The 26762-nt window shown below is 41.0% G+C and overlaps 1 protein-coding gene across 1 annotated transcript; it reads left to right on the plus strand.

Moving 5' to 3' along the window:
• Positions 1 to 198: 198 nt before the first annotated feature.
• On the plus strand, positions 199 to 26163 carry EIF2A (eukaryotic translation initiation factor 2A). The gene is made up of 14 exons (XM_065410539.1): positions 199 to 278; positions 6913 to 6982; positions 7400 to 7474; positions 9164 to 9282; positions 11623 to 11722; positions 12112 to 12194; positions 14434 to 14507; positions 14639 to 14783; positions 16640 to 16756; positions 19516 to 20087; positions 21662 to 21778; positions 22383 to 22511; positions 23923 to 23988; positions 25729 to 26163. The coding sequence occupies exons 1-14, from the start codon at positions 251 to 253 to the stop codon at positions 25792 to 25794; spliced, it is 1761 nt and encodes a 586-aa protein (XP_065266611.1). The 5' UTR covers positions 199 to 250; the 3' UTR covers positions 25795 to 26163.
• The last annotated feature ends 599 nt before the right edge of the window (positions 26164 to 26762 follow it).

The following is a 26762-nucleotide window of genomic DNA, read 5'->3' on the forward strand; positions in this document are numbered from 1 at the left end:
CCGGAAGGGAAAACGTCTCCGCTCTCACAGATCCTCCAACCCGCTCGCTCTACTCCACTACTTCCGGGTCAACGGTAACGAGGGGGGCCATCTGAGGCAGGAAGTCGCGCTTCCTCGAAGCACATGACCACAGAAGCCCACGTAGCCAAGGAGGCGGTTCCCGCTATCGGAGACCTGGGCGACGTGTGTTTTCTAGAGTCTTTGCTGGTGACCTTTGACCCGGAAAGAGAAGTTCTGCGTCCGACCCAACATGGCGCCTTCCACGCCGCTTTTGGCAGGTGGGTTCTGTGCCAATTGCTAAGGTCAGCGGTATGGGGGCAGGTGTCGCTCGGAGAAGCAGCGCCTGCTCCGCTCCCCTTGCGGGGAACTTCCCGGTCATGCTGCGCTGCCAAACCCTGCCCCGCCGCCCTGTTCCCACTCTGTACCGTCACCGTCACGCTCCCCAACCTGGCCATCGTCTCCCTGCCGCTCTGGCCCCTGCTTCCCGGTTCCTTCCCTCCCCCAGGCCTTGCTTCGTTGGTTGCCATTGGCCCCTCCCCAACCTCGTGTCCCCTGCCCGCTTCCCCAGCGTGGGCTGCGATGGCCAGTTTGCGTTTGGTGCCGTTGAGTCTCTGCCTTGTGCCCCGTGGAGCGTCACACTCCATTTCAGCCTGGCACATCAGTACACAGGGAGGGGGGCCGTGTCACTGCAAGCTGCCCTGCCAGGGAGACCCCACCCCGCGGTCGCGTGGCAAGGCAGCGTCTTGGGTTCAGCGTGACACGTGCCGTTCGCATGTGGTGATGCGTCTGAGCAGTTTTGCTGTTTGAGGGGCTGTGACAGTGTTAACTTGGTGCCGCTACATCAGTATTCAACATTACATAGACCTGGAGTTTGCCCATGTTACTTTGTTAGATCTGGGATTGCTTTTGATACTATTTACCTTGAGTGGTATTGCGAATGTGGCTGTAATTATTAGTTGGAGTGTATGGAGTTCTGAAATAGCTAAATTCCTTTCAATTCTTTTTGATAGGATACAGAGCGTAATACTGGGTGATTCACTATCTGTCCCCAGGCCTTCATGTATGGCATGCCAGAGCATTCTAGTGTGTTGCCCTCATTTTCATTATATATGTGAGGCTGCTAGGGGAAATAGTAAGGAGGTATGTGTTGTGGTGTCTCCAGTATTGGGATGACAGCCAGCTCTGTATCTGCATTTCATTCTCTGCTAAAACTGAGATTATGCTGATGGAGTGGACTACTCTAGGGTTACCATACGTCTGGATTTTCCCGGACACGTCTGGCTTTTTGGTCCTCAGATCCCCGTCCGGGGGGAATTGCCAAAAAGCCAGACATGTCTGGGAAAATAGGGAGGGGCCTTGGGTCTGGGCTGGGGCCGGAGCCGGAGCTGCTGGGGCCCGAGCTGCCGGGGCCGGGCCCGAGCTGCTGGGCCGGGGCCGCTGGGACCAGGGCTGGGGGTGCTCGGCCGCCAGCCGGAGCTGCTCAGCCGGGGCTGGTGCCCTGGGGCCTGAGCCGAGCTGGAGTCGCTAGGGCTGGGGGTGCTCGGCCGGGGCCGGCGCGCTCGGCCGGAACTAGGGCTGGCGCCCCAGGGCCCGAGCCAAGCCGGGCCGGAGACGCTGGGGCCAGAGCCTCTTGGCTGGGGCCGGCTGGCTGCCGGAGGGAGCCGCTCGGCCGGGGGGAACGGACTGGACCGCACCTCCTCGCGCCCGCCCCAGCCCCAGCTTACCTGCTGCCTCCCTGTTTCAGGCTTCCCGCGAACATTTGATTCGTGGGAAGCAGGGGAGGGGGAGGAGCAGGGGCGGAGCATTCAGGGGAGGGGGCGGAGTTGGGGCGGGGACTTTCGGGAAGGGGCGGAGTTGGGCTGGGGCTGGGGGCGGAGTTGGGGCGGGCCGGGGCCCCGTGGAGTGTCCTCCTTTTTGTTTTATTAAAATATGGTAACCCTAGACTACTCTGCTGGAGGAATTGATGATAATGATAGTTGTTCCTTCAGCTGAAGGAGCTTGATAAGTGCTTGTTAATCAGGTTTGTAACCTTGGGGTTCTGTTGGACTCGCTGCTGCTGCTTATTGACCAGCAAGCTGCAATGGCTAGGACGGCGTTTCATAATGAATTCTTAGCCAGAACATTTTGATCTTTACGTTTGGACGTAGACCTGCCCAGTGATTCATTTATTGTTACCTCAGAACTGGACGGCTATACTATTTTCTACATCAGGCTATTTGTGAACACTGGCAGGTGCAGAATATGGTACTCTGCTAGTTCAAGAATGTTTCTCAGCGGATCCCCCACGTTAAATATTAGTGTTATAAAGAGCATTTTTAAGAGGAAAGCAGCATGGTCTAGTGCTGGGGTGGCCAACCTGAGCCTGAGAAGGAGCCAGAATTTACCAGTGTACATTGCCAAAGAGTCATAGTAATAAGTCAGCATCCGCCCCCAGTGCCTCCCGCCGGCCAGCAGCCCCACCGATCAGCGCCTCCCTCTCCCTCCCCATGCCTCCCACTTGCCACAATCAGCTGTTTCACAATGTGCAGGAGGCTGGGGGGGGGGGGAAGGAAGAGGAGCGAGGGCATTGTAGGCTCTGGAAAAGGGGCAGGAGCCTTGAGGGAAGGGGTGGAGTGGGGTCAGGACCTGGGGCAGAGCCAGGGGTTGAGCAGTGAGCAGCCCCCGGCAGATTGGAAAGTTGGCGTCTGTAGCTCCAGCCCCGGAGTCAGCACCTATGCAAGGAGCTGCATATTAACTTCTGAAGAGCCGCACATGTCTCCGGAGCCACAGGTTGGCCACCTCTGGTCTATTGATTAGAATACTGTCTAGGGGAGTCACGAGATCTAGTTTCTATTCCCATTTCTGATACTGACTCTTTGTGACCATAGCCAAGTCACGTAACTTCCCTATGCCTCAATTTTTCTATCTGTAAATGGAAAATATTTTCCTAACTCATTGAGATGCAGAGAGTCTACATTTGTTGTTTGTAAAGTGTTTTGAAATCGTTAAATAAAAGGTGCCTCATGTAAGTACTGTCTATACTGGATTTTGTGGTATGCTCAGACTCCATTCAATACCGTATCTTGTGTCTTTCTCTTTCCCACCTCTCCAGGCTACCTGGAAAGGAGGGAATGCGTTTTTCCTTCTGTTCCTCACCTCTGGAAGTGAGGAGTCTCTTCTTGCTCCTGGCTGCTTGGATATAATGGGGATTTCAACTGTTCAAATTTTTCTTCCCCCTTGTCAGCTCTGTCTCTTGCACTGTTCACTACTGCCTGTGGTCTCTACACTGTCAAGTTGCACAGGGAGCACTCCTATCACAGGTGCTTCACTCTTTCTGAGAGTAAGGCCAAGGAAGTGGATTGTGCAAATTGCTAATGTACATTGGTGCATAGTAATGTGTGTGGGGCTCGTGAATCACTTTTTGAATATCTACTCCTGAGGGCATTCTGCGCAAAAAAATTAAAAATTCTGGCACAATATTTTAAAATTCTGCAAATGTTGTCAAATAAAAGTGGAGGCTCCAGCATGGCATTGGGGAGCACAGGCCACTGGCTGCACAGAGGTAGGAGATCATTATGCGGCTCCCCTTCTGACTTCATTATTATTGACAATTCTACAAAATCCATCTAGTAAAGGACTAATAACATTATGTATTAGGGTTCCTTTTGTTCCTATCAATTTCCCCTTTAGAACAGGGTCAGGTTTGACTTTTTATGTTAGAATTTGATGAGAGAACCTGACATAGACAAATTATTTTTTATTCCCAACTTTTGAGAGATATTACTGTGTATATTTTTTTCAGACCCATCTGCATGTGGACCTCCCATTGAAATCAGTGAGGTTTGGTGGATGGAGAGCTAGAAGGATTGGACCTCTTATCAGATAACCTATAGTCAATTTTGTTTTGATACCTATTAAAAAGCAACACAAAACTTGTCATTTTTGTTCATTCTGTTGTAGCCAACTCATGTGAATATACTAAGGCAATATCTTTGCTTTTTGATTAATCTTTAACCTTTAGAATTAAAAAATTAAGTAACATTCTTATTTTTTCCTCGGAATACATTCAATTATTATCATCAATATATAGTAATTTTTTTAAAAAGGAGTTGTGATAATATTTGTCCTAGCTCTCTCAATCTCCACAAGAGGAAAATTGCTATTCTTTTTATTATTTTCAACTTGGAAGTTCACAAAGATACGGCTTGCAGTGTAGTGTAGTTCTAGGTATTTTTATGAAGGGCATGATAAGCCTTTTATACATTATAGCTCAGGCAATGATTTGATCTTGTAGTAATTTGCAAACTGTGCTAGACTATAAAGTCTATTATCTGAAATAATCTATACTTGAAAAGGGACAAACCATTTGCAAAAGATAAATAATGTTTAAACAGATGAAAAGAACTTTTCAAGGGAATGTAGTTAGAAGAGGTCTGGATGTGCTGTATATGTTTTAATTATTCTTTTTATATTTTTTAAGCTTATATAGTACTTGTTCATTGTAGACCAGTCCAGTTGTAATTTGCAAAGTCTAGACTAAAAGTTTTAAATTTATAGATCTAAATTCTTTTCTAAATTATATCCCTTGCAATTCTGCTTCAGGTAAATGGTAGGAACACAGTCTAAAACAGAGCTTGTAGGTACAGAAAACAGGACCCCTCAGTCAGGTCCATCTTGGGGGGTGGTGGAGAGCCCAGACCCAAGTTCTGGGCCTCTCCCCGTCTCCCCAGCCAGCTCCAAACTGACACTCCCTCCAGCCTCTCCTCTGGCCTTTGTCTCTTTTCCGGTCAAGGAGGCCATCTGATCTCTTTGTTCTCCAACACCTTCCGTTGGCACCTTGCAGGGGAAACTGAGGCACCCATACAGTATTCAGAGGAAAACATTAAGAACATTCCCACTTCATCACAACAGGTACAACAAAATATAATATATTGAAGCAGGTGAGTGCTGCTTCTGACTTTCCACTTTTAATTGACCCTTGTAATCTTGTGGTGCCGGAGCGTTGTAGCTTCATTTTATCCCAGCAACAAATTCTTTATCATCGCAAAAGAAGGGGCTATATTTGTTTTAATTTTAGAAAGTATTTGCTTTTGAGGGTTATTGATCAAAGAGTGCTTGGTTGTTTCCGTATTTAAAAGAATATTAATAACGTTGATATTCTTGGTTAAATAATTTTTTCTTACGATAGTAATATTGTGCAATAAGGGAAACTGTTAAATGCTTACTGTTTCCAGTCCATTTTACATTATTTAATAAAATATATATTGGCTTACAAGGCAGGTGAGCGGGGGGGTGAACTTAGACCCATTCTGGGCACCACCAAAAATTATACAAACCTGCCGCCCCTGCTATCTTTAATATCCTATGAAAACACATAATATTTAACTAATGCTTATGCATTTACATTTGTTTTGTGACTTCAGTAACAAATTTGGAATGATTTTGGAAAGTCAGCTAATCTGAATTTTTTTTTTTTTTTTCATTCACTACAAAGTCCTTCCTAATGGATAGTTTGGGAATGAATCTGGATGTCTGTCCAACTTTATTGACAGGCTATAATAGCTGAAACAAGACAGCACATTGCAGAATTCATATTCCATTTTCTACCAATGTTTATTTCATATTTGCTTTGTTTAGAGTTTAGTTTTCAAACTCAGATTTCACAGTGGACCAAATCTTGTCTCATGTCATCCTGACTTTTTTTGCTGACACCATCTTTATTCAGCAAATGCCCTTCATGCATTTTGTCTTTTAATACTCTCTTTGTGGAATATTTGGACAGCATTTTCAATACCATTGTAAAGGTATGTTATTGTGATACTCTTGTGTTAATTGAGAGTCATGAACCCAGTGTTAAGTGCTTCCTGGAAGATTGATGGGAGTTGAGGGCACTCAGCCCCTTGAAGGATCAGGCCTCATGTAAGAACATTTCCCTTCTCTTGTAGATAAGAATAGTTTCCAGTTCATTTTTGTTCTGTTTCTTGTACAGAAGTAGATTTTTGGCATGCTTGATCTTTTCATTAATAAGTGCGGCGCCCCCTGCTGGTTGTCCTTGGGGAATTAGCTCGATTTTCAGCCTGGAGCGCCTTCTGCAGGCTGGTGATCCACTACCGCTTGGCCCCCGTGTCCCTCCCTGGACTCCGGTGTCCTGTTAGCTGGGGTGCTGCCCTCTGACAGTAACCCCTTTCTTTCATGGTCTCCCCTCCCCGGGAAACCCCCACCCACTATCCCCACCTCGCCTCAGTATAAGGCTACTGCCAGTCATCATCTAGCCCCCCACGCCCTGGGGCAGACTGCAGTATCAGCCTACTCATCACTGGCAAAGTTGGGTTTGGACCTGCTGCCTTTGCCTACCCCGGGCTGCCCTCTGCAACCCCCAGTACCTGTTGGCCTTATGGTAGGCCGCAGCCTGGGGCTTTCCAGGCTGGAGCTCCCCAGCTTCTCTGCCTTTCTCCAGCCCTGCTCCACTCAGGTACCCTGTCTCTAGCTCCCTGCAGCCAGGCCCTTCTCTCTCTGAATGCAGAGAGAGTGTGTCTTCTTGAGCTCCAGGCTCAAGCCTTTATAGGGCCAGCTGGGCCCTGATTGGGGCGTGGCCCCTGCTGAGCCTGCTTCCCACTCAGCCTGGGCTGTTCTCCCAGCCCTCCAGCCCTCTCCCTGGGCTAGTTTTAACCCTGTCAGGGCTGGAGCGGGTAGCCACCCCGCTACAATAAGCAAAGAGATTTTGTTGTCAAGCTTTGTTATATAATCAAAAGAAAACTATTTGACATAGAATAGTTTTACAATATTAAGTTTCCAATATAATCCTCATTTTGGCTACTACTCTAAGATCCATAAAAAAAGGAATATCAGCCTCAACATTGATAAGTTAGCTAGCTCCAGACCTTTTTCCAATTTAAAGTGAACAATAGTTTATTTAACTTTTTTCTTTTCTAGTGCGAGGATCTGAAGGATTCTACATGGTGACTGGACCACCTAGTTTTACTGAGAATACAACATTGCAAAGGTACTTTTGTTCTAAATATTGCATCTTCTGCAGAAAATAAAACAGTTTTTCTAAATATTTAATATACATCTAGAGTTTTCATTTGGAATAAAAAATCATAAAGTGAGTGCCAATATCTGATAATGAATTAATTTTAATCTAAGTTAATAACTTAGAAAATTGGTGTATTTGAGGGCTTTACATTTGTATACACCCCAATAATATTTGTATTTGGTAGTTGACTATTGCCCCACCAGAGCATGTAAGTATAATTACACAGACAGATTCTGTTATCTCTATTATAACATAAATACTCCCCAGTAATTTCTATGAGCAGCGTGGAAACTGGTTGTAACATTGCTTTTCATCTTGTTTTATGAGAAACCTCTTTTGTGTGATATATTTGACTGTTCATGTGTATTTGTTATGTTTTTTTAGGGACTTCGGGAAAAACTGCAAAGTTTTTGCTTTCAGTAAGGATGGTACTCTCTTTGCATGGTGCAATGGAGAAAAGTCAGTGTTTCTTTTATTACGAATGATTTCCTTTAATTGATGTTATGAGATCTGTATATATATATACACACCTCTACCCTGATATAACGTTGTCCTCGGGAGCCAAAAAATCTTACTGCGTTATAGGTGAAACTGTGTTATATCAAACTTGCTTTGATCTGCCGGCGTGCGCAGCCCCGCCCCCCCGGAGCACTGCTTTACCGCGTTATATCCGAATTCGTGTTCTATCGGGTCGCGTTATATCGGGTAGAGGTGTATTGTAGAATGTGCATAAATGGTATAAATGAAAACACTATAAAGGCACTTTTTGTACTCCAGTTGCACTGGTAGGTTTTGTTTTAAATTAGTATATGAATTATTTATTATTGATTTCATACATGTATAGGGCACCATGGAATCTGGATGCCCTTTTATTAGGGGGTGATATCATTTCTGTTCACATTGCCCAGTTAAAAAAATATCCAATTCCCAGTTCTGGGACTCATCCCAAGACCTTCAGCATAATAGGGTTGCAGCATGATTTCTAGGCTAAATTCTTTAAAAACAAGAGAAGGAAATGATTGTATATGGTCTTACTATTTTGAAAATATTCTGGGTGCTCAGAATGCTTGGAACTACTTGATTGTCCACCAAATGTGGAATTTTCAGTACAATACGAGGTAGTTTAAAAAGAAGTTGGCACTTTAGGCCAGATGCTGTTAGGTACTGAATTCCCTAAGTTCCCAGTGAAATCAGTGGAAAATGAGGATTCTGAGGTCCTTACAGGATCAAGCCCCCTTATTTATAGACTACACGGATTCAGACCCTCCTATGAAGAATCGTGCCTCAGAAACATTCCTTTCTGCAATAATGGTCTATTGATAGTGATTGGAAAGAGGAGATAAGAACCTGTTTTGAGGTTTTAAGATTCTTAATGCTCTGTTTACTCATTACCTGGCTAGTAGAGAATACAAAATGTCTGTTAATGCTAATGAATGTTTTGTTCTCTGCTCAGTTTTGTTCCTCAAAATTTTGAGGTTTTTCATCACTGTGCTATGAATTTTGTTTCAGACAGCTGGAAAGGTCCCGTCACTGGGAAGGGGACAGTTAATGTAACCAGTGGGAGCAAGGTCCTACTCCAGTCGCTGGAGTCTAGCAGTGGGTTGGATAGGGTGTGATTCTATTTGTATATTGTTCTTTGGATTCCACATGATGCAGGTCACCATCAACCTTTAGTTTCCACAAACGTACAGTGTCAGGGCTGTTATCTCACCTTGCTATAGTTATTTTTTTACTGTGATGTACATGTTCTCTGGACAAAAAAAATTAAATGCAGTATCTTACAGATTTAACTCTATTCTTCCTTGCTATTGTCTATCTGTAACTCAACTTTAATGTTACAGAAACATAGGTAAGAGGTTTTTTGTGGCAGTTTTTTTTTAGCTGGAATGTAATTTTTTGCAGACCAAGTATGTAACATGTTTTTGATCTGAGATTTTTACTTACTAATTTACTTTTTGGTATGATTGGATATGTGGTCTTAAAATGTGTTTTAATCAACATTTAACAAAAGGAAAAAACCCTCCTGTATTTAGTTACATCAGCCAAATGTGGAAGACATCTAGAACAGCCAAACATATGTGAAATGACATTGGCTATTGATTAACCAGGCTAATCAAGCTTTGTTGAAATGACCTCTCTTGGTTCCAGAGTAAATATTGTGAATGTTGCCAGCACTGAATTACTGCACTCTTTTGATCTCCCAAAGGCAGTTTGCCTTGAATTCTCGCCTAAGAATAATGTCCTGGCAACGTGGCAGGCCTACACAAGTGAGTATTTTACCATCTGTAAAAATACATGAGAGAATTATGCACCAACTCAATTCAACATGAAGACTTGCCATTACTTGATTTGCTTTGATTTGTATAACAATTTGCCGTAGACGTCATGGGGGGGAAACTGTTTCCTCCATGTACAGGTGCATGGTCAAGTGGAAAGATGCCTACTGAAGCATCGAGTATGGGCCACTGGACTAGTGGTATGATCTATTGAGCAAATGCTATGTTTTAAAAAAATTACTGAATACTACATGGAGAATATGTGTCATCTTAGTGTATGTGCAAAGTGCATCAGGTGGCACATGACTAGGATTCATCACTGAATTTGGTCCGCTGGTTGAGTCATTAGGTTTCCCGGCCAGGTACTGACTGGGAGTAAGACGTGAGCGCTGATCCATGCCTCCCAGAATATGCATGGACATACTAGAATACAGTTCAAACCAGCTTATAACCATGCAAATAAGATACTTTATGGAAAGAGTTCATCATAAGCTGAAGAGAAACTGAGACTTTAACATGGGAGTTTAAAGAGTGGCTGGGTGAGGTTCTAGGTGGCAGAACAAATCAGAGTGGGTCCCAACTGTGGAGAGTCACAGGGAGGGAACAGTAAGGCCAAGGTTAAAAGACTGTTGTGAATAGCCAGGTCAATAGGTGTATTATAGATAATGAGTGAAATGAGTCCATGGAGAGTTTGCAGTTTATGGCTATGAAAGCAAAGGTGATGGATGATGGGGGTGGATGTGGTCATGTGGGAACAAATCTTAGAGGACTTGGAACATTTACTTTCAGTTGTTTGCCCACATGGTAGATTTTCCGAGCTCTTTTTTATAAAAACCCCAACCTTTCCTAGGGTTAGTGACTCTATTCCTGTGCCCTTGTCTCATAGTGTAGGGAGGAGAAACCAGGAACTTCAGAGTTCTAGTCAGTTTGGGCTTTCCTGTTGACTTCCTGTATTGCCTTAGGGAAGTCGCTTAAACCTGACTCTACTCTGAAAATGGACTCTTTAAAAATGGCATTGTGAGGGTTCATGTTTATTGACCCATAATGATTTCCATATCAGACATGGTTGGGGGGGGAACCTAACCACCAAAACTAGTCTGGAAAACTGAACTCTGAGAGTCATGCTGGGTTCATGCTTTTTTGCGCATAAAGGTTGTGCAATCCAAATTAGTTCCTTAAATACACTTATGCACCCAAATAGTCTTCAAATTATGCCCTAAGTGTCACCTGTGCACCTATTCTGCCAATGTTGTTAATTGACTGGAACCCAGTTATCTGTTCTGTTGATGCGTGAGCTGCAATGCGCTCCCCTTCATTTTTTCTCAGCTATATTGGCTCTGCAGGGCTAACAGGAGTGAAAAGTTACTTTAGTTACTCAAGTCCGTGGATGGGAGTCTGAATGCACACAGGGAGGTGATCTGATTAGTAAGTAGAGGCTATTTAGTCTGTAGAGTAGTACTGTATTTTAATAGTAGCACCTCGCTACCTCCTGGATACGAAAATTAATTTGGTTAGTGTTTGAGTTGCACTGTTAACAGGTAAAGTGCAATTCAAGTGCAAAGTAGTAGTATTAATGGTCAAATCATTTACTACTATGGTAACAATTTTAGATATATAAAAAAAATCATCTTCTTCTTTTACGATTGATGAGCTACCTTCTGTGGGGAAACCTGCTAGAGGCTATGGTGGGGGAGACTGTTAATGTTGCTCATGGCATCCTAGGAAGCTAAAGGAACCACAGAATGAAGCCATGGAAAAATAGTTTAGAGACTGGAAATTAGGAGGAAGAATCAGGAACCGTTGCTGATAACAGAAAGTCATCTCTGCAGTAAATACTTTTTAATGTTGCAGATGGCTAATACAATAAAAAATTAATTCATTCAGTAAATCTAACTCCTGGTTTGCTGATAAATTGAAAGGAAGTGACATAGTCACTTGAACATCTTAGCAAATAACAAAACATGAACTTGGATAATTAACTACAAGGCACTGATCAGGAGTATCACAGCATTGAAGAATGCTGGATGCTTCACTTGTGCAAGGTAAATCCAGTAAACTGGAGGAGCATAGCTACCATATTTAAAGAGAGAGTAGATATGTGGTTGCACAGAATAAATAGCTGGTCCAATGAAGGAGTAGGTGAAAGCCTTATACTGTCAGAATCTGCCAAATTTAGGACTTGATATTGCAAAGTGCTTGCACATTCATAAGGGTGTCCAGCCCTTTGCAGGATTATGAAAGGCCATTGTTGGGGTGGAATAGGATGGTGAGTGAAGCAGACCTAAACTTATTCCTGGGGCCACGACTGCAAACCTATGTTTTTTATTACAGCTGCTAAAGATGGCGCAGCAGGCATGCCCAACCTACAACTTTATGATGTAAAAACTGGGAAGTGTTTAAAGTCTTTCATCCAGAAAAAGATGCAGAATTGGTAAATAATATTTTCAAGTATTAATTATCTGTAGAGAAATGTAGTTTTCAAAACCTAATTTTGAAAGTCTGATTTTAATATTGTGTTGGTTCTCAAAATACTTTCTGTTACAAACTGAAAGTATCTATACTAGTATCTTTGTACACATGTGTAGTCAGTTTGTAACATAGTAAATCCACTACCATTTTGTACAACTGTGGGGAAATAGTACCATTAGTTACTGGTTGTATGATATTTTTACCACTAACCTCATATAAACTTGTATTGTTGAATCTCTTTGTGAGCATTGGTCTAAACTTAAGTTATGAAATGTAGTTTTTAAATATTGCGATAGTAAATGTTGCCTACTTCAGTTTTTATATTGTCATTTTTTTTTTTTTAAATCTTAGGTGTCCTTGCTGGGCAGACGACGAAAGTATATCTGCTAGGATCGTAAATAATGAAGTGCACTTCTTTGAAAACAACAACTTTGGTATGCAAACATTTCTAAGATTTGGCTTCATTGCATTCTAGATATGTCTCTCTTTTGCCTATCTTCACCCTTTCCGCATTTTTCTGATTTTTTTCATGTTGTTGGCTTTATCTGAAATCTTGCTTAAATCCTCTTTTATTTTGGTACCCAGAATAAATAAGGTCTTATGAAGTCCTAGCGCATTTTCAGCACATTGACATTTTTTGTTTTCTACTTCTCAACTGCCCCTCTGTAACGTGAGATAGTTCCCCATTTTAGATACAGAGGGCCAATTCTGCATTGATCTATGCCCAGTGAAGTTCTAAGGATGTGTGTCAGTATAGAATTTGACCCATGATTTCTTCTGTGGGTTGTGCTGAGCTTATCTCTTTCGGTTTCTAAAGAGCCACAAGAAGATTGATGCTTATGGCAACACCGTTACTATGGAGCCAGGATATTTTCCAGAGTAGTTCAGCATTAACCAAAGGTATTTGGGAAGTAAAGAGAACAAGCTGAGGCAGAGGGAAGGAACCCAGGAGAGTTTGGAGATACAGAATGTTGAAAATGGAAGAGAACAAAAGGAACTCCAGGGAAAGAGACAAAAAGAGAACAGTGAAAGTAGAAAGGAGGAATTCAGAGAAAAAGAAAAAACGTAGATGACACAAAAGTTGTTTGGGGGCTAATGGTGTAACACACTGCCTTACGGGAGACATGGCTTTAGGATTCGGGGGCAGTTTCTTCTGAAAACTAGTGGAACTTGGAGATATAGAGACATGGGATGTCTCTGGCTCCATGCTTGTTGGAGGAGGAAGATTAGGGTGAAAGTCCCTCCCCTATAATTTGGTGACTGGTTTACAGAATAACATAGATGTTGTTCTGGGAGGAGACTTTTCACCATTCTTCCCAGGTGGAAGAAACCTTCCATAATGCTTATCAAAGGGGAGGTGTTCAGGGGTTATGCTGGAAAAAATCTGTATTCTCATCAGGTGGGGTTTCCTACATGGTGCTCTTGTTCTTTCCCATTTCTGATCTGTTGTAGATGGAGAGATGAGACTGCTATGAGAGCAGACACCCTTTAAGCTTTTTATTTAACATTGATTATTATTAGTCTGTGTAAATCCTGCTGGGTTTACATAGCAATGGTGGTTCATGAACTGAATCTTGAAGTTTGTTTGAGAGGGCTAGAAAACCTACATTAATTAAGCCTCAGCTGCCAAGAGAGAATTCCATGATAGCATGGCCACTTCTCCTGCTGTGCTGCCTATTGGCCACTCCCTAAGGAGGGTGCCAGGTGTTCCTTTCTTTCTCCTACATACTCCTTCCCCCCCTCCCCACACACAGGTTTTATGGTATTGGCAATCCACTCACCCCACAAATCAGTCAGGGTGGTCAAAGGGATGTTAGGTGCCACCTCACCCCTCCCAAAAGCTATAGTAGCAGGAACAAGGCAATGGCTTCCAGACCTAGCTTGGGCAGAAGCTCTCCATAATCCGTAGTGTGGTAGCTAAGGAACTCCCCTATCATTTGGTAGGGAAATATGAGGTGTATCTACTAAGGTGTTGGGGTCATTTGTCACTTCTGCCACTAAGCTCATTCTGATAGCTGCTCAAATGAGACTGTTTTCCCACTGCCGTATTGTGCGGGAACTGGCACCGAGTGCAGGATTCACTTCCAAAGAAAACTCTTATGTGTAGGAGAGTGATCAATTCACAGCAGGCCTTTCAGAGAGCCTGGTGTGGGGAGCAATCACCTGTGTCCCATCCACAAAGATCCAAGGACGGGAGCCTGTACAGAGTGGAGCAGGATGTGTGGGAAGTGGCCCCACTTCCTCTGAAGACAGCGTAGTTAAGGTGGGGGGCTCTGCCACTTGCTTTGATTGTAGAACATGAAGTATGTTCATGCGGGTTCAAAGACTTTCTTGCTGTGTGAACTTCTCCAAGGTTTGTAGAATGTTTTAAACCCAAGGCTGGTTCAAGTGGGTTCAAAGTTTGTTGGAGACATTTCACACCCTATAATTGTCATACCTGTGATCATAAAGAGAAATAAATCTAGCCAAAACTTCAAGTCTGAGAGAATACATAATCAAAGATGGTTATCATGCTGCTTTTGCCAAGTAAAGAATCTTTTTATGGTTAAGTACATCGTTCCTTGTGTATTATCAATGGGGTACACTCATAAAATGGTATAATATAAAAATACATTAAGTAGTGTGAGTTAATAGTGTTTTGTCATTAACCTGACCGTAATTGTGATTTTGCAGATACTATTGCAAATAAACTTCATTTGCAAAAAGTTAATGATTTTGTGTTATCACCAGGACCACAGCCAAGCAAGGTACCTTTAATGTTTATTCACAATTCATCTATTTTGGTTTTCTTTAATTCCTTTAGAAATCATTGTATTTCTCTGTCTTTGTGCTACTAAGAACAATGTATCACTAATTTAATATAATGGTGTTGATTTAGGTTTCTGTTTATGTTCCTGGAAGCAAGGGTGCACCCTCGTTTGTAAGGTTGTATCAGTACCCTAACTTTGGTGGCCCTCAGTCTGCATTGGCCAATAAAAGTTTCTTTAAAGCTGACAAGGCGACAATGCTCTGGAATAACAAAGGTACAGCAGCTATTTAATTTAATCTCTTATATTTTATTCACTAACCTCAAGATTTGGTTATTTTGCTTACTGTTGTTTTTGTATTCGTCAAATGCAAAGACAAAAAACTTGTGTTAATGCAACATTAATGTTATAATTTTAAACAATAAAGTTCTCATAACTTGCCCACATTGCCCTTCATGATCTCGTCCCCCATCTGTATCTGCTCTCATTTCCTCCTAATCATCTTGCTCCCTCAACTCCTTGCATACCTTTCTTTTGCCTGAACCCTATAATTTCTTCTTCCATTCTCATCTTTGCATGCTCTTTCATGCTGCCCTGTATATCTATGTAGGACTAGAAAATCGGTTATAGTTAAACTCCAGCCTCCAAAGGAAATCCCACCACACCATGTCCTAATTCTTGTTGACACAGAAAATACTTTCTCCTTTTTTCACGTCCTTCTTTAAAAGCCATTTCATCCAGAAATCCTGCTTCATCATCCTTCCTGTACCTGAACTGGTGTCATGTGTTCTTTAGACTGTAATCTCTTTGAGACAAGGAACATGCCTTACCTTCTTTTGTAAAATGCCACATACATTTGCATTGCTACATAAAATGTGTGGTAAGCACCATTCCACATACTCTTTATGACCTAATTTTGCCCTACCTATGTCCACACAACTCCCATTGAAGTCAGTTGGAATCATCTGTGAATATCTGAGAGTAGAAGCTGGCCCATTGTATTCAGTTGTATATTTAACATAATAACTAATAATCCGAAATATTCCATATATGTGTAACGTGAGCAAATTCAAGTTACTACAAGAATCTGAACATGCATTTCATGACTTTTTAGTGTATACATGGAGCATATGTTTATTTATAATTTCCATACATTTTATAAAGTGGGATTAAAACACTACATTCTGTACACTCTCATTTGTGTAGTCAAAAATCTAGAAAACTAGAGAACAACAGACTGAAACAGCACAGACACACATTTACATAACTAATGAAACTTTACTAATACATACTTCTAGTCCCATGAACACAGATACTGCCTAATAATGTGGAAAATTCATCTTATACATAATATGTATTGTGTGTGCCTTCGTATGTAATGTATACAATTCCACTGTGTTTAGACACTTAGATTTGGGAAACTTCAAAATGTAATTATATAAAAACACATCACATTTGAGATGAGCTGCATAGTTCACTTTGTGCTTTACCACTCATGAATAATGATGGTCATTTCAAAGTCATGTTGGTAAAACTTTTATACTAACCACCAATTATTACATATACATGTGAACAGAAGGCAATGTTTATATTATATACATGTATATTTGCTTATTTGTGTGTGCGTAAGTGAAATAGATATACATACAAAAGCTATTAATATGCAAAATTGTTTTGTTTTATTGGTAAACTGGCCTGGATGCTAGTTTACAGTTAGTCTTGGTCAGGTGGAAAGCTTAATATAGTTAGTGTTAGTGTTATGCATGTATAAAAATTCTCTTTACACCACTTAAAAAAAAACCTTACCTTTAAATAGTTCAAAATGAGTGAATGGGTTTTGCTCACACTTGCTCCATCCTCTTAAATGAAAAAAGATCATCTTTGGCTTAAAAATCAAGAAAGGAAAATTTTAATTGAAAAGGAGATGATAGAAAGTTCTGAGCATGTGATAAGGCATCTATAAAGAAAGTGTCCATATAATCTTAACTATAGATTTCGCAACTGGCCAAACTTAAAATTCTTCCTCTGTGTATATGGTAGTTTCTGTTAGTGGAGACTAAAATGTAGAGTCTCAGGATTACTAGGTGGTTTGCATGTTTAAAAGAATCTTATTATGTTTTGTACCCTAATAGCTACGGCTGTGCTAGTAATAGCTAGTACAGAAGTTGATAAAACAGGAGCTTCATATTATGGAGAACAAACCCTGCACTACATTGCAACAAATGGAGAAAGTGCTGTTGTACAACTACGTAAGTGGCTTTTGGACATTTACATAGTGTTATGTCATATGTTAATGGGAATTGTTCTTAATGTATGCTAAATATCTTACAGTTTCGGTGAAAACTGTGAACTACTGTTTGTCATTCAAATATGTTTCTGCACTAAACAGATATTAAGGTAGTGAATTTTGTTACCTCACATGGTAGAGTTTCTATGACATCTCCCCTTTCTGTTTAATAATAGTGATGGAGTATTCAAAATAAAAACACTTAAAATTCCACTACCACTCCTTGACACTTGAAAAACTGCTAAATTGCATCATGCTTGTTGGCATATGATTTACTATCCTGAAGTTCAATCAAAGCATGAAAGCATCCCATATGAGGAATCCCCGCCTCTTTTCGAGGACATTCCATAATAAGCATAAGACTGTTACACTGCCCCGCCCCCCACAAAGGCACACATACAAACTAATCATATCCCCTATGTACAGTGAAAAGACGCATTGAAAAACAAAAGGGTTTACTATTTTGGAGGAAAAATCACTAAAACTTTTGGATGAGACAGTATTGCCAGCCCCAAAAGTTCAAAAATCATGAGTCAGGCTCACCAAAAATCATGAGATTATGTAAAAATTATAGATTTAGTGTTCTTTTTATTTGCCTTCTGCTTTTTGAGCCTTTAGAGTGCATTGGAGTCGCATTTTGAAGCTTTCTCCACAGCCATGGGGGCTAGAAACTTACTTTTTCTTTAAGAATGAAGGCTGAAATCATCACATATCCACCACTTGACCCCAGGAGCTGGGGCTTTAAGGAAAACAATAATTATCATGAGACTCATGACAAGATCATGAGAGTTGGCAACACTGAGAGATTTAAAACTGACACTTTTTTTGTACAAATAGGGGTGTTTAATCCCAGTGCCCTGGTTCAATACCAAAACCGCTAATCTGTATACCTAAAATTTCCTCTGTAATGGTGTTCTTCCCTTTCTTTCCTTAACTGTGGTTAGGCTTGTTTTGCACTGTTAAAGACTGTTGTGTGTCAAGAGTGTTGGGAGCCTGAAGGCCTGTCTACACTACAAACTTAAGTCGAACTATGTTAGGTCAACTTACAGCAGCGTACAGCAACCAGGAGCAACTTCCACCAACTTGAGAGGCAGTGTGGGGGGCTGAGAGTTTAGGCTCTCAGGTCCGTGCATAGCTCCCCACTGCGAACCCAGTTGTCCCCCTCCCCATGGCTCTTGGCTCCCTGCTAGGAGCCCAGCTGCCCGTTCCCAGGAGGGAGCTCTGCACCCAGAAGGAGCCCCCAACCTGGGGTGACAGCAGGGTGAATCAGCAGGGAACCTACCAGCCTTTCTTGTCAATTTCACCATTCCAGTTAGGGCTTGTGCCTGTGTCTCTTAATACCCTCTTTGCCAACTGACATTTACATATCAGATGCCTTAATGTGCCCCCTTATTTCAAATATTTTATTTTAAATGAAACTTTGTAGTTAATAATCCTTAATGCGGGTATTCTCTTTGGAGGGAAAAATGAAGTATGACTCGCTTTGTTTATAAAATTGGTTACTGCAACTGCAATAACTATTTCCAGTGTGCGTGCCAAAAAAAAAAAAAAAAAATAGCTACAGGAATCAGTGGTTGAAGCTCTTTAGATATACTGGGTCAACATTTTATTTTAAGAGTCATTACTTTAAGCACTAGAAATGCAGTTGACGTTGTACAAGACATAAGTAAAGATGTCTATATATACCACTTGGCAGTGATAACCATGTGATAATTTTTACAACTATGTAATGAATCACATTTTTCATTCATCACTGAGCACCTCACTTGCACTCTGGCCACTAATCCATCTCCCCATAGTCTATTGTTCCAAGTGCCTGAGCAGCTTCAGACAGCCCCCATTTTTTAATAAATATGCCACAAAAATGTTTTCTGTTCTTCCCTTGTGATTATCAGGGTCCAGACACCCATAGGGGAGAAGAAGGGGTCTGAACCCCAAAGAATAAGCAATTAAATCAACTGATAGTATATGGTATTACTGTATTGTAAAAGTATCAAGTAAGGTCTTCTATGAAAGCTGGTGATACGCTGGTGATTAATATCACTGTGAAATATATGTATTACCATTATATGAGGAATTAGGGATATTCACTGATATTGTGGTTTAAAGTGTGTCTCCTCTTGCTAAGGCAGAAGAGTAACGCAGTGGCTCACAGTTTTGGGTGTCCTGAACAAGATGGCACGCCCACTTACTCCATTAAAAGAATATGCCTCTGATAAGAGGTTCAGGTTGAGCAATACTTATTCCTAGTCCAGTGACAAATTAAAGTCCAATATTTCACAACTATGTTGGCATAGAAACAGGAGCTTTGTACAACTGTGAAAGAGGATATTTGTAGGTTTCTAGTGGGCCACTGCTACTAGTTTTGGAAGGTTCTGAGCTATCATACTTGAATATTGAGACAAAAAGGGGATTTTTCCACACAAAAAACTATTCTTTCTATAGAAGTGGTGATGCTGACCAGAGAAGGAGAGGTAACTCAGAGTTGGTGGGGGGTTATGTGGTGCAATCTCTAAATAAAACTGAGCATAAGACATTGGTTTGCAATATTAATTTCTACCAACACCAAAACAAGTTACCAAAAATTAGTTTTTCTGGAATTGCGAATGATTGGATTTCAGGAAAGCTTTGTAATCATGTTTTTTGTTTGTTTTTTTGTTTTTTATCCAGACAAATGTAAATGATATGATTTCATAATCTTAGTTATTTTTTTTTCTTTAGCAAAAAATGGTCCCATTTATGATGTAGTATGGAATCCCAATTCCACAGAGTTTTGTGCTGTGTATGGTTTTATGCCTGCGAAGGCAACTGTTTTCAATCTGAAATGTGACCCTTTGTTTGATTTTGGAACTGGCCCTCGTAATGCTGCCTACTACAGCTCTCCTGGACATATCTTAGTACTAGCAGGATTTGGAAATCTCAGAGGACAGATGGAAGTATGGGATGTAAAAAACTACAAACTTATTTCCAAACCACTGGCATCAGATTCTACATATTTTGCTTGGTGCCCTGATGGGGAACATTTTGTAACTGCTACTTGTGCTCCAAGACTACGAGTTGGTAATGGGTACAAGATCTGGCATTATACTGGCTCTGTTCTACACAAATGTGAAGTCCCACCGAATGCAGAAATATGGCAAGTTTCCTGGCAGCCATTTTTGGATGGAACATTTCCAGCAAAAGCAGTAACTTACCAGGCAGTTCCAAGTGAACTGCCAAGTGCTGAGCTGAAGGTTGCCCAAGCTTATAGACCACCAGCTCTGAGAAACAAGCCTATAACCAGTTCTAAGCTGGTAAGTAAACTTCATCTCAATTATGTTGGCCCATCATTTCATCTGTACTTGAAATTTGATTGCAAAATACTTTATTGGTTGGGGAATGACGACACCAGTCTTGGGGTTGTTTGTTTGTTTGTATTTTAAGAAATAAGCGTTTGCCTTTTAACAGGCTTGTTTCACTGATTGCCCCTCTGCTCCCTGTTTGCAGGAATATGTGCTAGGAATGCTGTAATTTTATGGGGGAAATCCTCTTCCCTGCACAAAACTGCCCCTTAGACCAGCAGCACAAACAGTTGCAAATGCTGCCTCCTCTTGTTGCTGTTGAACAACAAAGAGCCTGAGTGGGTGGGTAAACTGTCACTTCAGTTGTGGTGTGTTCAGCTGGTTTTCATGAACCAACATGCTAAAGTCAGACATAACACAGATTTGGCCAGGCTTGAGCCAGTGCTGAAGTAGTTGAGTGGTTGTTTGCCCTCCTTCAGTACACTTTGGGCATTTGTGACCCAGTGATACTATTGGCAAGTCCACTGCAGCTTAACTGTTTTCCTTATGTGGATCTACTGGTTTGTTTAGCCTTGCTTTGTTTTCTTTTTCAGTTTTCAGAAGTAGATTTGTGTGCGAAGATACTAACTGTAATTAACGATTACAGCCTTGATCTGTTTTTTGTTTTTGTTTTTATTTATTTTAGAAGGCTTTGATTTTGAGGCTTCTATCTTCCAAGGAGTGATAGACTCATCACAGGCTATCAGCAGTTAGTTATTACTAGGGTCTGACTTCACAGGTGCTACATAAGCAGAGTTAGCAAGAAAGATTCATTCTGTAACAGAATTCAGGGAACTATATTCTGCCAGCTTGTATGGAGGAAAAATCAGAGTTGTGGGTGGAAAACATATTTAAATCTATTTGAGCATTTAATGTGTCTGACCTGCTAAAACTAGTTTTTAAGAAAATAACGGAGTATATTAATGGTTTGGTTTTGGGTTTTCTTAAGATTAACAGTGGGGGGGAGGGAGGGAAAGCATCCTATCTTGGCTTCTTTAAGATGTAAAAAGAAAATCAAATTCGGTCTGTCCTGTTTTTGCTTGAAGGATTAAAGAAATGACGTGGGAGCTTTCTTATCCCTTAACTGGAGGGGCAGGACTGTAAAATTGTTAACAAAGTGCTTTGCTTCCAACTATCCATCAGGCATTTGAGTTAAATAGGTGTAAACAAAAAGCAAAGTTTTAAACAGTCTGACTAAAAATCACCTTCCCACTCAATTGTTCAGGTTTTATATTCCTAGTACTTGCTTTAGTACTTTTCCAGCCATCTATAGATGCCTCTAGGAGAAACAGGACAGACAAGTCCTAAAAGGCTAGTGTAAAAAACAAAGGAAAATCTTTTTAGGGGTGACACTTTTTTCAGGCTGCCTTCAACCATCAAAAGAAGCAGAAAGGGCATAAACCCATTTTTTTTGTCCTTTGCAGGTCACCTTTTAAACTGTGGTACTTTAACACGTAGAAAATTTTTCTAGAATTTTTATCCTTTTGTAGGATATTTTGAAGTATGGCACATACATTTCAGAAATGCCAATCTTATGTATCCCTTAGCATGAGGAGGAGCCACCTCAGAACATGAAACCACAACCAGGAAATAGTGATAAGCCATTATCTAAGATGGCACTTAAAAATCAAAGGAAGCACGAAGCCAAGAAAGCTGCTAAACAGGTACTGCTAGTATCAGCCCTCTTGGGGTAACATTACATTAGCTTTTACAAATGTGTTGACTAGTCCTGCAGTATCAAACTTTGGCAAAGAAGCTTGTATTTTTGCAGCTTACCTGTATTGTATTTGTTCTATGGCTAGATGGCAGATTTCAGCTTTTGATGTTATCTCTACAATTTCCACAATTACTAAAACACCCTTCTAAAGTGTATAATACTTTTTCTTAGTAAATTAGACCTGGTTTTGGTTTTCTTGGTAGTGGGGAGGATGGACCACTAGCTATTATAAGAAATAGTTGTGGATGTATATTTGTTGTTTCATTTCTACCAATTTCATTATATTAAGCATGTTTCTCGTCTCTCTCTGTGGGAAGAATGAAGACACAGTATATCAGAACTCTAATATTATAGCTAACATCTTCTGTAGGAGCTCTGTCTCAAATAACATAACATATAACTGAAAACTGTTCACAAACAATAGAGAGCACCAGAGGACTAATGAAAGGGAGAAATATTCAACAGCTTTTCTAGGTTTCCATGTTATAAAACAACAGAGCTGTTGTTTAAATGGTTTGCAGGAACAGTAGATGAAGTGTATTAACTTACAGGAGGCCAAAACTGATGGGAGCCAGGAATCAACACCATCTCCAGCATTACAGGATGTACCACGCAGCACTCTGCCTTCTGTGACATCAGGAGACCCTGAGGTAGACAAAAAAATAAAGAATTTGAAAAAGGTGAGAGATTTTTCTAATGAAGAATAGTTTCCTCTTGTAGAAAGTCCTGACGGGCTAGTCTGATTGTGGAGATGACTAATAGCAGTGAGGTGTAGCGCGTACATAGAGCATACACCTCAGGCAACTTCTCTTCTCTGCTTTCTCATAGTGTAAAGTAGCACAACATTGGGGCTGTCGGTATAGTGTCTAAGCATGTAAAGAAAATTGGGACTTGTTCAGAACAGCAGTAGTTTTTCCACCTTCCATTCTCAAGAACTGCTGGGTATTGGACAAAGGCTCCCCTCAAAAGGGCAGATGGTATAGCTGGTCAATGTTTGTGAAGGAACTAAGTGAGCTTCCTAACCTTGCTTTGCAAATCCTAGTCTCATTTAGGATCTGGGAAGGCTGTTCTGACTTAAGGTCGGGGGAAGAGAGGGTTGGTGTTATTTATATCTCAGGACTGCCAGGAAGGTATAAAGCTTGCCTTTGATGGAGCAGTGTTGGACATGTATCTCTGTAGATCCTATCAACTGTGTGCAGAGAGAGAGTCACTAGAGGACAAAGGAAGTCAGTCTGTCTGTCTTCTCAGTCCCCAAACCTACAAAGGGACCCAAGTGTACTGCTTGTTTAGCTCTGTCAGGCTTCAGACCTCTTTGATTTAAAACCTTTCAAACAAGGGTAGAGTTGCATTTGGCCAGTGCTAGAGAAGTTTTCCTATTTCTGCATTGCACAGCAGGCCATCTTCTCTTTGGTTCATAATACAGACAGATTTTCCTCTCCAAGTCAAGTTAGCTTCCTCTTTCCGTATCCATCTCTTTGATTAAAGCTCAGCCAAGCTGAGGAAAGATGTATGGAGAAGGGGGATATTTACAATGGAGGAGTTCCCTTTCTGAATCTTAGGTGTAGCTTCCCCATACAAGAAATTATCCTACTTTTAAATTGTTATTGTTACTACTTTAGGGTCAGATTTTTATGGTGTTTACATTTCAAATGCATAAAATAATCTTCCTAACTCTTCAGCAGGGCCGCCCAGAGGATTCAGGGGGCCTGGGGCAAAGCAATTTCGGGGGCCCCTTCCATAAAAAAAAGTTGCAATACTATAGAATACTATATTCTCCTGGGGGCCTGGGGCAAATTGCCCCACTTGCGCCCCCCCCCCCCCCCCGGGCCGCCCTGCTCTTCAGGTACTAGAGATGGTTGTTTCCTTACTCAGTTCTATTCATGAAGAAAGTAAGATAGGTTGTTAAGTTATCTTGGATTCTGTTGATGTGAAATTCTGATTTTAGGTATATAAATGAAAAGTAGATGTATTTCTATTGCTAAGTCTCCCCATCAGAGTTTCTCTTTCTCTGTTAAGCTGATCAACTGTAAACCCAGAAAACTGAAAATTTCTGTTCCTCTTTTGGCTCTCCCATACTTCTGTTTTTCACAGAAACTGAAAGCAATTGAGCAGCTGAAAGATCAAGCAGCTACTGGAAAACAGCTAGAGAAAAACCAGGTATTACTAACTGGCATGTGTTTTTATTCAGGATCATACTTCTTTTCAATTCACTTAAAGGCATGTCTATATGTACCGCGCTGCAGCTGTACCATGCAGCGCATCTGGTGAAGATGCTGTATGCCGATGGCGTAATAAAACCACCTCCGTGAACAGCAGAAGCTATTTCAGTGGGAGAAGCTAATCCATAGTACATTTCAAATATAATTCTGGTTAAATGCCTATAAGAGTATGGCTCCCTGTCTCTCTCCCATGTCAAAATCAAATGAAGTGAAAGAACGTGCATTAAAAAAGGTAAAGCTTCTCTTCTCAAATTCACCTCTAAAGAGGCAAGGCCACCAGTGCTGAGGAACTACTAGGGAGCATGGCCAACAGAACACACACAGGAGCAAGGGAATCGGTCACCATTGGTAGCTATATGTCCCTCCCCCTCACAGCACTCTTGTTGCCATTTGTTCTCTGCAGCCATCTGTGCCGTTACCCACACTCCACTTGATTAGGTTAATGCTTGACGAAGAACACTAACTTGTGCTGCTTTTACTATCATAAGTTACACAAATTTTGGATGGCAGCATGCTGTCTGTGGCTACTTCTCAACTCTGTCGCTCCTTAAGCAGGCCAGACCCTTTTTTCACACAATTCCCCCTTTAGCAGATACAAGAAGCTGCTAGTGGAGGGGGGAAGTATACTCAGAATCTCTCCATGCATTTCCTCCGTAGTGTCACCAAACCCGAATACCTCTTGAATAGGCTTTTGTATCCTTTCTCCCCGGGTGGACTAGTAGGGAGCATAGAAAGCTTTACGAATATAGAGGAGAGTCTTGTGGTCAAGTGATACTTGGAACAAATTGAGTTCTGCCTCTAGCTCTGCCCCAAACTTCCTGATCCTGAACAAGTATCTTAACCTGTGTCTCTCAGTTTCCTCATCTCTAAAATGAAGATTACATTGTGTGAGGCTACATTGAAGGGACACCTTCAACTTAAAAATCACGTCTATTTGAAACCCTTTCCGTGGTATAGTCACAATTAACAACAGTCTCTGCTTAGATTACCATAGCAGAGAGATGATGGAAAATATTTTTCTCTATATTTTTTTTCAATTTTGCATTTCATAGCACTTAGTGAAATTGACTATGCTCAATCTCCCTTGTGTAGTTTGTTAATTTCCCCTGTTGCTTATATGGGTCTTTAACATGGTGCTAAGGAGAGGAAAAACTGGGTGGGGAAATAGGATAATCTGATTATAAAGCCACAAAAATTGGCAGAGAGACTCTGAGGCAAGTGTAGTACTTAAACCTACTTTAACTCGTTTTTGGAAATTCACTAGATTTCAGGTTGACAGTGGCACTTTCACACTTGTAAAACACATTGATTGTATGTCTGATATAAGGAGCTATACAAGTGGAAAGAATTATTATTGTATTGTAAGGTGTGTGGAGAATGTATGTAATGGACTGATCCAAAATAGCAATAATATGAAGTCTTCAATTAAAAAATTAGTATTTTTATACACTATCAATTTGCATGCATAATTTAAACATTAAAACAGAATGTGGTACTAGATCAGCCTCTGTATTTTGAGTCTTTATTATGCCTGCTGCTGTTAAATTACTGCACTCTTATTCTTTCCTATTAGAGTTACATATTAACAATGATGTACATTATTTATTGCATTAAATATTGCTGTTTACCTCCTGTGTAATAAGCAAAATGTATGATCTTGTGTTGTTGTTTTTTCTAGTTGGAGAAAATTCAGAAAGAGGCTGCTCTCCTAAAGGAGCTAGAAGATTTGGAACTGGGCTTTTAAAACTTTACTCAAAAGGAATTGGATTGTTACACAAAATCTGTGCAAAATGAGGTGCGTTTTAACCTGAAAAGAACAAAGAATATCCTTCAACTGCAATTAGCTGAGGAAGGACAAATTTACCTATTTGCTGCACATCTACATTTGTTAACCCTTTTTTCTGAAATCTGCGCATGTGCAAAATTGTAATCTAACAATGTATATTCAGTCAGTCATTCCTGCTTCCATTCAAAACCAGAAACACATACGCTCACAGTTCCAAAAGGGTGTTGCTTAAAAATCAAAACAAGTATTTTTTGTGTGTGTGTGTTTTTGGCTTTTTGGTTGGTCTACCAATTTGATAGCTTTATTAAACTTAAGATACATGTGACCCTTATGCAATAATAGGATTGCAGACAATAATAAAGAGCATTTAACATTAAAGAATTGTTGGTTTTGTGTTACCAAGTCAGAACTTGTAAAATGTACCAACCATTTCCAAGTTACCATAAACAATCAATTTGAAATCTAGTAAATTTCTAAAAATAAGTTTAAAGTATTTTCAGTTGCTACACCTGCCCCTGTCTTTCCCTATACCAATTTATTATGGTTTTGCAATCACATTTCCCTCTTTTTTTTTTTTTTTTTTTTTTTTTTTTAAATCCTTTCCCCTTTTGCTGGATTTTTGTATGTGACCCACACAAACAAAAAGGAAAACAGATTATACGAGGAAACCACTGAAACTGACTCTACACCAGGTGCTATCAAATGCACAAAGTAAACTGAGAAAAAGAAAATTTGATGATCTCTCCGTTTATAGTAATGATAGGCCAAATCTGCAATCTGATTCATATGGGTGACCCTTAAACCAGGGCCGGCTCCAGGCACCAGCCCAGCAAGCAGGTGCTTGGGGTGGCCAAGGGGAAGGGGCGGCGCGTCGGGCTCTTTCGGTGGCAATTCGGCGGCGGGTCCCTCGGTCCCTTTCGGAGGGA

Source organism: Emys orbicularis, chromosome 9, assembly GCF_028017835.1.
Source record: "Emys orbicularis isolate rEmyOrb1 chromosome 9, rEmyOrb1.hap1, whole genome shotgun sequence".
Taxonomy (NCBI): domain Eukaryota; kingdom Metazoa; phylum Chordata; order Testudines; family Emydidae; genus Emys; species Emys orbicularis.

Excerpts from the sequence above, each read along its gene's own strand:
- EIF2A (XM_065410539.1), top strand. The coding sequence starts at position 251 with ATGGCGCCTTCCACGCCGCTTTTGGCAG. Across the intron at positions 9,283-11,622 it reads AACGTGGCAGGCCTACACAA|CTGCTAAAGATGGCGCAGCA; the intron begins GTGAGTATTTTA and ends TTTTTATTACAG. Across the intron at positions 22,512-23,922 it reads AAATAAAGAATTTGAAAAAG|AAACTGAAAGCAATTGAGCA; the intron begins GTGAGAGATTTT and ends TGTTTTTCACAG.